At 37.6% G+C, this 13,441-nt stretch overlaps 1 protein-coding gene across 1 annotated transcript in view; it reads right to left on the minus strand.

Moving 5' to 3' along the window:
- The window catches only part of PRSS12 (serine protease 12), a 137,594-nt gene extending 124,268 nt beyond the window's left edge, over window positions 1-13,326 (minus strand). The window contains exons 1-3 of the mRNA XM_041758662.1: window positions 13,204-13,326; window positions 8,496-8,550; window positions 4,365-4,408 (exon numbers count right to left, since the gene is read on the minus strand). Coding sequence (XP_041614596.1) covers window positions 4,365-4,408; window positions 8,496-8,518 — 67 coding nt within the window. The 5' untranslated portion in view covers window positions 8,519-8,550; window positions 13,204-13,326. The remainder of the gene's footprint in view (window positions 1-4,364; window positions 4,409-8,495; window positions 8,551-13,203) is intronic.
- Window positions 13,327-13,441: the final 115 nt, after the last annotated feature.

Raw genomic sequence — 13,441 nt, forward strand, 5'->3', positions numbered from 1 at the left:
CTTTAAAATTTTTTATATTTTTATAAATATTTTATAACTATTTCACAAAATAAATTACATTTATTTAAGGTAAATATAAGGCTCTTTTGATATTTTAAAATCCTTTAAAAATTTTTCTACAATGCACCTTAGTAAACTATATATTTCAAGTTCCAGTTTCTTTTTTTTTTTTAATTTTTTTTAATTTTTATTTATTTATGATAGTCACAGAGAGATAGAGAGAGAGGCAGAGTCACAGGCAGAGGGAGAAGCAGGCTCCATGCACCGGGAGCCCGACGTGGGATTCGATCCCGGGTCTCCAGGATCGCGCCCTGGGCTAAAGGTAGGCGCCAAACCGCTGCGCCACCCAGGGATCCCTCAAATTCCAGTTTCTTTAAGATTATAGTATCATCCTTTCAGAATCAGTTACATCTTACATAAGTTGATAATTTTTTTTCCAGTACTATTATTTTGTTGAGTTCCACAGGCTCTCAAGTAAATGAGTACTAATAATATCAGAAAGTTTTTTTCATTTCAAGTAAGGAACATGTCTGCAAAGTCCTATTTACATATTCATATACACACATAAACTTCATAAATTTGTAAGTTCATAAGATATAGTTCATTGATTTTTCTATAAAGTTTTGAGATATCTAAGAGTCTTTTTCTACAAACACAATTAAAAATTGAGACAATTTTTTCAGTCTAGCTAAATACCAAGTTTATCTTTACTTTAACTCAGATACAATCCCCAAAATTAATTTGTCACATGCAGTATAATCCCTCTAGTATCTCCAAGAATGTGGCATCCTTCATGGCACAAAGTCTTTTGATACCATCATATAATAAATGTGTGTTCCACACTAATATAGACACAAAAATCACACAGTACTTGTAATAAATAGAAATTGTTTAACATAGCATCTTGATGAGGTAAGCTTGTGTTACATTATTTTAACAGAACAAGAAACTAAGCTGTAAAGGCCTGTTCAGACTTGCCTAGGGTAAATCGCAGAATTAGTGGTGAAGCCAAAGGATATGAATTTCCAGTTTTTGGAGCTTGTGACAACACAATAATGGTATCCTCTCTTATAGTTAGATTCAAGATACATTTGAGATATGTTTTGTTCTACATTATGTCTGTGCACTTCATGCAATATGAATAAAAGACATGACTTGGTAGTAGTATGAGTTGGATTGATCAGAAAGCAGAACTCACTATTCTTTGATCCCCTAATTAGCAATAATATAAATAGTCCTTTTTGAGGACATATTGAATCTACCAGCAGCTGAATCCTCAAAAGGAAATTTGCTTTTTGAAAAATAAATGGAAGAGATAAACATTTAATAAGTATTAATTGGGTGACCCTATATACTAGGTGTTTGAGATGTGATGGATAGGCAGGGGCACTGCTCTGGTAGAGAACCTTTGAGTGGGGGCAGACAAATTAAGCATATAACATAAGCCAGTAAAGTGCAACAAAAAAGGTAATACAACAGAGTTATAACACAAAATGACAAGAGAAAAAGCAAGCTTCCTTAAATAGGGCATTCATTGAAGGTATCTTGTACCAGTTAACTTCCAACTGTGGAGTGACTTGAATGAGGAGAAGCTAGGCCTACAAAGAGTGGTGGCAAGTGCAAGGGCCAACAGTGCAAAGAAGCCTGAGTCTGAGGGACAAACAGAAGGGAGCACAGCTGTAGTTTAGTGAGTCAAAGAGAGATGAAGGGAGGTCAGAGAAGCTAGGCAGGCCAGATGTGGCAGGTTCTTACAGGCTGCGGTAGTGTGGATTTCATTCCAAGCCTAATGGAAAACTTAGGAAGATTTTAAGTTAGAGCCAGATAAAGTAATCTACAGTTTTAAATTAAAGGGAGGAAGGAAGAAGGGGAACCAGTTAAGTGAATGATTATGGTGATTTGAATCTGGAAGATAGTGTAAAAATGGAGAAAAGCAGACATTTAGGTTCTGAAGTGTTTCTTATAGGAATTATTGATGGTTTGGACATAGGAGGAGGTGAAGGAAAGAGAGAATGCACTTATTTCTTCACACAAAATATTAACTACTACTTATAACAAAAGTACAATTCATAAAAATAAAACTTAGATTTCATCAAAATTAAAATCTTCACTCTGTAAAAGACTGTTAAGAGGAAAAATAAAAGATACAGATTGGAAAAAAATATTTGAAAATCACATACCTAACAAAAAACTAACACCTAGAATGTATAAAGAACTCTCAAAACAATAGTATAAAATAAATAATCTAATTAGTACATGGGCAAGAGACATGAAGAGACATTTCACCAGAAAGATACATAGATGGCAAATAAACACATGAAGTGATGTTCAACACCATTATTCATTAAGGAAGGGCAAATTAAAACCATAATGAGATGGTTTTAGTAATATCAGAAAGTGCACGCACTATATATAGAAGAATGGGTATAATAGGGCAGCCCGGGTGGCTCAGCAGTTTAGCGCCACCTTCAGTCCAGAGCGTGAACCTGAAGACCCAGGATGGAGTCCCACATTGAGCTCCCTGCATGGAGCCTACTTCTCCCTCTGCCTGTGTCTCTGCCTCTCTCTCTCTCTTTCTCTCTGTGTCTCTTGTGAAGAAATAAATAAAATCTTTTTTTTAAATGGATAAAATAATAAATAGTGACACTGCCAAAAGACAGCAAGGATGTGGAGAAATGGAATTACTCATACACTTCTGGCGGGAATATAAAATGATACAGATGTTCTGGAAAACAGTCTGGCAGTTTCTTTAAAAACTGAACATGCAACTACTACACAATGCAGCAATTGCACTCCAAGCATTTATCCCAAAAGAATGAAGACTTATATTCACACAAAAACTTCACATTAAGGTTTATAGGAGCTTTAATGCATAGCAAAAAAACTGGAAGAAACTATATGACCTTCATCAATCATATCATCAGACATGTTACTGCACATGAATGATTAAACAAATTATGGTACATCCATATTATGGAATACTGCTCAGCAAAAAAAAGGAATAAAGTGTTGAAATATACAACAATCTGGATGAATCTCCAGAGAATCATGCTGAGTATGAAAAGATAATAATCTTAAAAGGTCACATTTTAATAATATTCTTGAAATGACAAAATTTCCGGGGGTTGAGGAGGAGGTAGGAATGAGAGAGAAGTGGGTATTGCTATAAATATATAATTTATATAATTATAAATTAATATAACATAAATTTATATAAATATATAAAAATATAAAGAGGGACCCTGTGGTGATGGAAATACTCCGTCAGTGTTATACCCTGGTTATGATATTGTATTATAGTTTTGCAAAATGTTACCACTGAGGGGTAAAAGATCACTGGATCTTTCTATATTATTTATTACAACTGCATGGGACTCTATAATTATCTCAAAATAAAATGTTATATATATATATAATTTATATATATAAAAGGACATCTCTCACTTAACATAAAACAGGACTTGTAGAAGTTTTGGCTAAGACCCCAAAAGAGTAAATTCAACATTACAAAGTGAAGATCAGAACCACCCAAATAAGGACTTGTATGAAAAAATTGAGGGTAACTAGCTGTAAGGCTCTGAATGACTTTAGTCACTTTGATGGTCTCAAATGGTTGAGAATTAGATATTGGAGGAGAAAGTTTTCAGGAATCATTGTTGTTATGTTGTGATAACACCCTTCCCCTCAAGGAAGAGACGTAGATAATAGTCCCTCTTCATTCTAAATCAAGAGAGGAGCTTTTAGGAGACCACTGGGAGAACTTAAGGTCTGGGGGACATGGGAGTGTTTACTTCCTACTTGGGAAATCCAAAAAGCTAGAGAATGGCTGGTGAGTTGCTCAGAGGGCAGAGATAAGAAGGGGTAATTTGGCTGTGTAGAGTGGTCACTCTCTAACAGATTTCTGCTTTTCCTGAATTCCAGCAGTAAAATACTACATGAACCAAATGTGGACACTCACTTAAGAAAGCCAGCATGGGGGTCTTTCTAGGTTATACCCAAAAGCATGGCCAAGACAGGTGAACAGTCCTCTGCAGAAAGAAGCTAAGTAAATAAATAAAGCCAAGGACCAGCAGGACAAGATACATTAGCTCTTGTCATGGGAACCTACAGGGAGTATGGAGTGGGTCTTTGAAGAACCCGTGAAAATGCTCATGAGAAAAAGAGTCCATTTTAAACATCTACCAAGTCCAGAAGGTGCCAATGCTAGATCATGAAGATAGTACTAGTTTAGTTGTAACTTTTCTTGTAAGCCACTTCCATTAAATCCCCTCTGTCCCCACACTCCAACCTTGGGAGGGTCTGCGCCTAAACAAGATAGAGTTGGAGCATCCTTGTGGAGAAAGAGAGAAGAAGCAGATTTTACTCACCTTTCTCTACCTCCTGGACTGGTAGCTTCAGATCTGCAACTCTCCTGGAGATGGGCAAGGATACAAGCCTTAAACTTGAAAGCCAGATTTAAATTTTGACCTTATATTGTAATTGTTAAACTGAGACTGAAGTTTAAACGTAACTCTTTCTAATATCTAAGAATGACCAGAAAAAACATGAAGATTGCTTAAATTTTCATCCAGGGATGGGGAAGAACCAGCCTCACAGAAATAGTGGAAAAAATAATTAGTTTAATGAATGTACACTACAAGTCCTGCTTACTCAGTATTCTTTTTAAAAAATCTTTATCTATTTATTTATTCATGAGAAAGAGAGAGGCAGAGACAGAGGCAAAGGAAGCAGCAGGCTCCACGCAGGGAGCCCGATTTGGGACTTGATCCTGGGACCCCAGGATCACGCCCTGAGCCAAAGGCAGACACTGAACCACTGAGGCACCCAGTCACCCCTTATTCAGTATTCTAAATACAAAGTAATCTTCCTATATATTTTGATCAAATTTTTCCAAATTATACTATTGCATATATACTATTGCATATATATATATGTGCATGTGTATATATACATGTGTACAGAATTATGTACTTTTCCATCCTACTATGAATAGTTTTCAGCAAAAACAATATAGTCTTAGATACAGACATAGGAGAGTTGCTTCTTCATAATATGATTTCCAGTTTTACTAAATTATTTTACTTACTGAGCGGTAATAGAGTACTACAAATGTGAAACTGCACATTTTGGTTTGAAAGAAACGTTTTACCATATGTGAGATTCAGCCTTTAGAAGAATAGCAAAATGATTACAGTTGGAAATTTAAGTTAGAATTAAGCTCCTATCCAGGATGAGAAAATATCCAATTTTTTTCCCCTGAGTAAAGATTTTCAAATTTTTGTGGCCAATTGGCCAAAACTGTTTTTCTCTGCTAAATATCACCAGGATCAACATGCTTTGATTTATTGTACATATGACCCATAAATGGATGGGAGGAAAAAAAACAGCAGAGATAATTCAAATCAGAGAGAATTTTGAATAGCCATATGACCCATAAATGGATGGGAGGAAAAAAAACAGCAGAGATAATTCAAATCAGAGAATTTTGAATAGCCAATGACTGGCCAGCACATACTAATTCTGCACATTCCTAAGTCATCTGACATAAATGCCCAGAGGAGAATGCTGGGAATGGAGAATAAAGGGTGACTCCAGTGATTTCATTTGGATGCACTCATTTATAATATGAAACAGATTTAGCATAGTAACCATAATTTCCTTTTAATTTCTTTATTGGGATTGCCTTTTTATATTCATTTGAAACTTAATTCTTTGAAATTCAGAAATTTAATTCCAAATATTGTAAAAATTACAATATTTGCATTGGCAACAAAAATGTCACATGCTTTAAAGAATGTATACAACTTGGGATCCCTGGGTGGCGCAGCGGTTTGGCGCCTGCCTTTGGCCCGGGTCGCGATCCTGGAGACCTGGGATCGAATCCCACGTCGGGCTCCCGGTGCATGGAGCCTGCTTCTCCCTCTGCCTGTGTCTCTGCCTCTCTATCTCTCTCTCTGTGTGACTATCATAAATAAATAAAAAAAAAAAAAAGAATGTATACAACTAAATCTATCTTTATGGTAGTTTGGTATAAAGTTATAGAAATAATTTTTAGTATTTTTCTGAGCCAAATTTCTACAATAATGCCTTTCTTTATAATAATATTTTTTTTCATGGTATAAAGTTCAGTAGTACTTTGTAAATTCTGAGAACAGATCTACTTTTTTTGCGGAGGGTTATAAAATGATATAAATATTTAAAATCCCAAGTAGGGGATGCCTGGGTGGCTCAGTGGTTGAGCGTCTTACTTTGGCTCAGGGCGTGATCCCGGAGTCCAGGATTGAGTTCCATGTGGGGATCCTTCTATGGAGCCTGCTTCTCCCTCTGCCTATGTCTCTGCCTCTTTCTCTGTGTCTCTCATGAATAAATAAATAAAATCTTTAAAGAAAAAAAATAAAATCCCAAATAGATCATTAAAAAAAAAAATCAGCACTTAATGATACTATACCATCAATCTCTCATTAAATGTGGGTTATATTTTTGATTTATCACAGAATGCACTTTCTTTTTCTAATTGTTTTTACCATTTCAAACTCTGGAGGGAGAGAATTTTCAACTTCAAAGTAAGAATTAAATTTTAATTTAAAAGAATTAAATTTAAATTTAAAAACAAATTTAAAAACAATATAAAGTACTGGAGCTATTAGTTTGAATGAGCTAAATCCCCAAATTTCATATTCTTTTACAAATCACGGAATAAGTTCCATGAAGTGGTTCCTTCAGAAACAGTTTCATCTATGTAAGTAATTTTATGGTAATCTTCTTAGAGAAAATCCTACATGCTCTTATGTATATTTCACTTAGACAAGTTTTTAACTCAACATTTTTTGTAATACATACAGATAGTAACCTGTTAAAGAAAATAAATTATAAGAGATAAATTAGGAATCAATTATTTTCACTTCAAAGGGATATTTTCCTAAGTCTATTCTCTCACAGCACTTTTTTTTTTTTTTTTTTTAAGATTTTGTTATTTACTCAGGAGCAACACAGAAAGAGAGGCAGAGACACAGGCAGAGGGAGAACCAGACTCCCTGCGACAAGCTCAATGCAGACTGAATCCCAAGACCCCGGGATCATGCCCTGAGCCAAAAGCAGATGCTCACTCACTGAACCACCCAGGCGTCCCTCTCTCACAGCTCTTTAAAGTAGCTGTAATTTTAGTGTTTTTAAATAAGAATTGAGTTTTAGGAGATGTTTCAGAAATTGGGCAGAAATAAGAAAAACTTCTATGGAAAGTAGTACAACATATGCATATTCATTCATTCATTCATTCATTCATTCATTTGACAGAGAGAAGGGGAGAGAGAGCATAAGCAGGGAGAGAAGGAGAAGCAGACTCGCCTCTGAGCAAGAAGCCAGAAGTGGGGCTCAATCCTGGGAACATGACCTGAGCAGAAGGCAGATGCTTAACCGACTGAGTCACTCAGGCACCCCAATTATAAATATTTTTAAAGCTTCTTTCTTTTCTCCCTTCTTGATGGTGTAAATGCTTTAAAATGTGACAAGCATTAGAAAAAAAAAAACTACTGCAATATTATGTAAAGTGAATTAAGAAGAATTTCTGGGACACCGGGTGGCTCAGTCAGTTAAGCATCTGACTTTTCATCTCAGGGTCATGAGTTTAAATCCCACACTGGGATCAGAGCCTACTTAAAAAAATTTTTTTTTGCTGGAATTAGTCCACTGTTAAAAGTTCATTTCCCTTCATTTGGATTTTGTTGTATTTACCTCTGATACAGTTATTTTGGCCACAGCAATAAAGTTTAATTGGTTATTTATTCACGAGAGACACAGAAAGAGAGGCAGAGATTTAGGCAGAGGAGAAGCAGGCTCCCCAGAAGGAGCCCGATGTGAGACTCAATCCCAGATCCCAGAATCATGCCCTGAGTGGAAGGTAGGCACTCATTTGCTGAGCCACCCAGACGTCCCAGCCTGCAAAGTTTCAATAAGGATCAAATACATACTGACTGCTATATTCTTAAAGGGTCTCTTGATTGCCTGCAAATCTTACCGATAGTTAATACTGAACTGAATGATAAGCACTAAAGAAATCCTGGGAAAGTAATTTTACAAGTAACAATTCAAAGAAGACATTTATGATCTAATACGCCCTGTATATCCCCTCTCCCTTTAACACTAATCATATACCACCAGCTTCATACAGCAAAAGTGTAGTTCTTTCTGCCCACAGGTCCTGTCCCAATGCTACTTAAATAAGAGACTTAAGATGTTTCAAGAATTATTTCTGAACCATTCTGCTCAATGATCCCAGAACCACATGGTTGTCAGCCTAGAGGTGGCATGATCACGGTTTGGTCTTTCCATCCCTTTCTACCTATAAATAACACTCTTGCTTGTTCCATCATATATTTATCACTTAGTCTATCTAGTGATACATCTACATCTTTCAGGTTACTTAGTATCTATTTTTAGCACATCTTATGAATTCTGCACATATCTCACAATCTACTTGCTATTGTATTATCTATACTTACCACATTCTATGGGATTCATCCATCCCATTTTGTGCTCTCTAGTAGAAATGATTTTCTGTAATAATATAGCAAATTAACATTACTTTAGCCAACATTTAGTTTTCTTCATGTATTCAGTGAACTGTATTGCCATTATGAAGTCTTTATTATTTTACTCTTTCACCTTACCATTCTCACTTTCCTCTCAGTTTTGGTATTTTGAAAAGACAAAAGGGATGATTTGTGCAAATTCCCCAAATTAATCAAATTTATTCAATTTTCTACACATTTCCATTTGCTATTGGCATATAATTTCTGAAATATATCTCTTACTTTATATTCCAGGAAACCAATGCTTTAAGATATTGTAATGTAATCACAACACCCTTTAAAAAGATCTATTGTTAAGTGATAAGAAACTTCATCCCTGTTTCTTATGTAGTCCATGTATTTGACACATAGGCTTATTAAATATTCTTTGTGTTGCAGTTGCACTGAATTTTAGCAACTGAGTATAAAAAAATACACACAGATTTGGAAACTTTCTGCACCTATTAACCATAAATGAACTTCCAATGATGATGTAGATGCAGAATGCTAACTGGCAGTCTCCTATCCCTTCCCAGCACAGCTACCCCCAACCAATCTTTCCAACAAAGCTCAGATAAGTTAGAGTTAGCTCCAACTAACAGGTTCACCAGTAGGCATCTGTTGAGTGTGTTCTTTACAAGGCACTGGCAGAGGGTGCCTGGGTGCCTCAGTTTGTTAAGCATCTGCCTTTGGCTCAAGTCATGATCCCAGGGTCCTGTGATTGAGTTTGGCTGGGCTCCCTGCTCAGCAGGGATTGGCTTCTCTTTCTACCCCTCCCTCCTGCTTGTGATCTTGCTCTCTCATGTTCTTTCTCTCAAATAAATAGAATCTTTTAAAAAACGAAACCAAAACAAGACACGGGCAGAAAGCAGAAATTATTAGCAGTTCTGACATTTATTTTACCTTTAGTGCTTTCCTAAAAAGTTCTATTTACCATATGTTGTATTTTTTAAGTCATTTTGGAGCCCTTTATTTTAGAATTTTTCTCTTACTCAATTATAAATTCATAAAATGTACAAAAAAAGAAGGCATATTTGAAGAAAAAAAAGACAAAAACTTGAATATGCCCAGAAGACTGGGTTTATAAAGGAGAATAGAATGAAGCAGGGCAGGGTGGTAGAGGATATGATGCTAACTGATGTCAGTTTTTATCCCCTTGAAATCTGTGCTGTCCAACATGGTAGCCACTAGTCAAATATGATTAATTAAATTTAATTTACTAAAATAAAAAGAAATTCAGTTTCTTGGGTATACAAGCCAGGTTTCAAATGCTAAGTAGATACATATGGCTAGTGGCAACTATACTGGTTAGTGAAGGAGCACATTTCCATTATTACAAAATAATGTGTATATATATATACATATATTTAAGAAGATGGGGTAGATAATGGATTTAGGTTATATCCCTGTTAAGTCTGAGATTGTGAGGGACATTCTTTTTTTTTAATTAAGAAGATGGGGTAGATAATGGATTTAGGTTATATCCCTGTTAAGTCTGAGATTGTGAGGGACATTCTAGTAAGATATACAATAGGCAGTTGGATATATAGATTTTGAAGAGTCATTCCCAAGGAGGTTAGGAGGAGATATATAAATTGTTACATGGATTTCTCATTACTTCCTTGAAATAAGTAACTAGAAATGAAATTTTTTCAAAGAGTTGGGAGTTCAATGTGGAGACTTTCCAAATTTCTTCTTCCTCCTTTTCCCACAACACACACTCCCTGGTGACCCTTACATTGCCATGAACAGATGATATTGAAAGGCGTGTACTGTACTCTATAGGTGAGCTGATGTGGTCTGGTGTTTTATAATTCATTGGTTGGGAGACAGATTTCAGAGTTATATCCCTTTCTTTGTAAAAACTACAACCTTCCACCAGATTCCAATGACTTTGTAAATACCATAAAGTAGAAGATATTTGCATCTTTATTAGTTTGGGTACCAGGCAAGAACAAAAATCATTTAAAAAATTCACTCGGTACCTGGGTGGCTCAACTGGTTAAGTGTCTGCCTCCAGCTCAGGTCACGTTCTTGGGGTCTTGGGATTGAGCCCTGTGTTGGGCTCCCGATTCCTCAGGGGGACTGCTTCTCTCTAGCCCTCCACCCCTCTCCCTTGTGTGCACATATGCATTCTCTCCCTGTCTCTCTCTCTCTCAAAAATAAATAAATAAATAAAATCTTAAAAAAAATTCTAAACAGCATTTGCTATGGGAAATGTTAACACAGGTGTTGAACGCTAGAAGAACAAAAAGGGGAAGGTGAGATTAAATTAGAAATTCCTAACTGCTACAAATGGCTACCAGTCCTAGAGCTAATAGAACAGAGGGTGGGGATGGTATTATCAAAGTCTGAGAGCAAATTCACTGCTGGGGATGCCACGTGAGGATGGGAAAGGGAAAGCAGTACCACTGGAAGGCCTGTTGCAACTAGCTCTGCGACATTTATTTATTTATTTATTTAAAGATTTTATTTATTTATTCATGAGAGAGGCAGAGAGACACAGGCAGAGGGAGAAGCAGGCTCCTCACAGGGAGCCCAATGTGGGATCCCCGATCCCGGGACTCCAGGATCACACCCTGGCCGAAAGGCAGGAGCTAATCCACTGAGCCACTCAGGGATCCCCGCTCTGGGACTTTTAAAGGGCACAGATGTCCCCCTAGATACCAGATGCAGAGAGTGAGAGAAAAGAATGACAGTTTTCTCATGTTCCACGTTAGGATTTTCTGCCTGTGTTTCTTCTTGGGAGAATCATACAGAAAGTCATTTGATAAGGAAGGCTGAGAAATGTAGTCTGCAGGCTTCCAGACCAACAACCACCATCAGAGCCAGAGTTTAGGTGAGTGTGAGGCTCAAAGACCACAGGCAAATAATGTACACCACGCTTTACCAGAAAAAATACATATATAAGTAAGCTCTACAAAAGCAAATAAATTAATTAATTTTAAAAAAACTCTACAAAAGCAAAAAACAAAAAATATCTGACTTATTTGGTTTATAGACGTTGACACTTGATATATTCTAAGATCTATCACAGTTACCTGTCATTTAAAATGCTAAATAAGTATTTGAAATGAATAAATGTTTAATCCTATCTTAAGAATTCAAATCAGTACTCAACTTACATGATTGGCAGGAGATGCAACTGATTTTTAAAGATAAACACTTTAATTCATATTACAAGTTAGTACTGTCTTTTAAAGTATTGGCCCCCTGACGTGTGGGTGACTCATTGGTCACCTGAGTGGCTCAGTGGTTAAGCGTCTGCCTTCGGCTCAGGGCGTGACCCCAGGGTCCCAGGGAACGAATCCCACATCAGGCTCCATGAAGGGAGCCTGCTTCTCCCTCTGCCTATGTCTCTGCCTCTATCTCTCATGAATAAATAAAATCTTCAAAAAAAAAAAAAAAAAAAAAAGCATTGGCCCCTTGTAAGTTAAATACTTTCAAACCGTGTTGCCACTACTGGAGGGATTTTTAGAGCTCCTTTGAAATTGCCTTTCACAGCTAGTTCTTGAGAAATACATGATAATTAGTAGAATCTATCCCTGCCCGCTTTTGGCTTAGTCTGAGTCACCTGGTTTTGATCTAGAGGATTTAATAAGTCTCAAAAATTAAATCCACTCTCAAAGAATAAAGACTTGTTACTAATATTGGTGATTACTTGCCACAATTTCCAATTTAACTTGAGGCAACAAGATGTCTTGGTCTATGTCTGCTACTTCGAATATGGAATAAGAGGACAAATATGCGGGATAATAATAGTAACTTAAGACTTTGATCTCGGAACCCGGGTGGCTCAACGGTTTAGCGCCTGTCTTCAGCCCAGGGAATGATCCTGGAGTCCGGGGATCGAGTCCCACGTTGGGCTCCCTGCATGGAGCCTGCCTCTCCCTCTCCCTGTGTCTCTGCCTCTCTCTCTGTGTCTCATGAATAAATAAAATCTCAAAAAAAAAAAAAAAAAAAAACCTTTGGTCTTTATTTCCTTTCTATGAAGAGAGGACAATCACCACTGTGTCCTGCTCCCTAATTTCAGTAGGCTGTTTCCATATCCCAGGGTTATTTCAAATGTATCAACAGCAAAAGCGCCCCCAGCACTTTTTCTGACGTCTAGGACATGAACCAAGACCAGATTTCACTATCACTCACCCACCTCCCTTAAGAGAAGAATCCCTATCTTTCTCTCTTTGCCGTATCCACATGGCATTTGGGTAAAACAGGACACTTCTCAAGGACTAGTGAGGCGTGGACACAGGCTGATGCGATGGTTGCTCCCTGGCCGAAAGGAAACGTTAGCGATACTAAAAATCTTAATAAACACGTGCATGGCACTAGGCGCCAAACTCTTTAATTCTTCCACTCGTCACAATCCTGCGAGGTAGGCGCTTCTACAACCCCCATTTTACAAACGAGAAACCTGGGGCTCACGGAGGTTAGATCGTGTCATTACTAGCCAAGGCTACTCCTCCAGTAAAGGCTAGTCCAGGGTTCAAACCGGACACTCCAGTTCAAGTTAGTGCTTTGAGTAAAAAAACAAAACAAAACAAAACAAAACAAAACAAAACCTGCTCTCTGGCCATTTTTAAACCGGCAACTGGGTGGGGAACTAATGGAAAAGGGGATCCACAAGACGTGTCCACACCTCGTACGCAGGGCTGATACACCAAAGAAGCCTGACGTCCCAAGGTCGGGCCAGCGAGAGGCCTGCGACGGCCGCGCTCCGGAGAGGCTTTGACCAACGCAGTTCCCGGCGGCAGAAGGGACTCGGAGACGCTCCGCCGCCACAACGTCCCTCATTGGGTCGCTTCCCGGCGACGTCAAATCGAGAGCGTCCAGAGGAGGAGGGACTTCCGGGCTCGGGGGAGCCAATACTGGCCGAG

The sequence above is a fragment of the Vulpes lagopus genome, chromosome 6 (genome assembly GCF_018345385.1).
Source record: "Vulpes lagopus strain Blue_001 chromosome 6, ASM1834538v1, whole genome shotgun sequence".
Lineage (NCBI taxonomy): Eukaryota > Metazoa > Chordata > Mammalia > Carnivora > Canidae > Vulpes > Vulpes lagopus.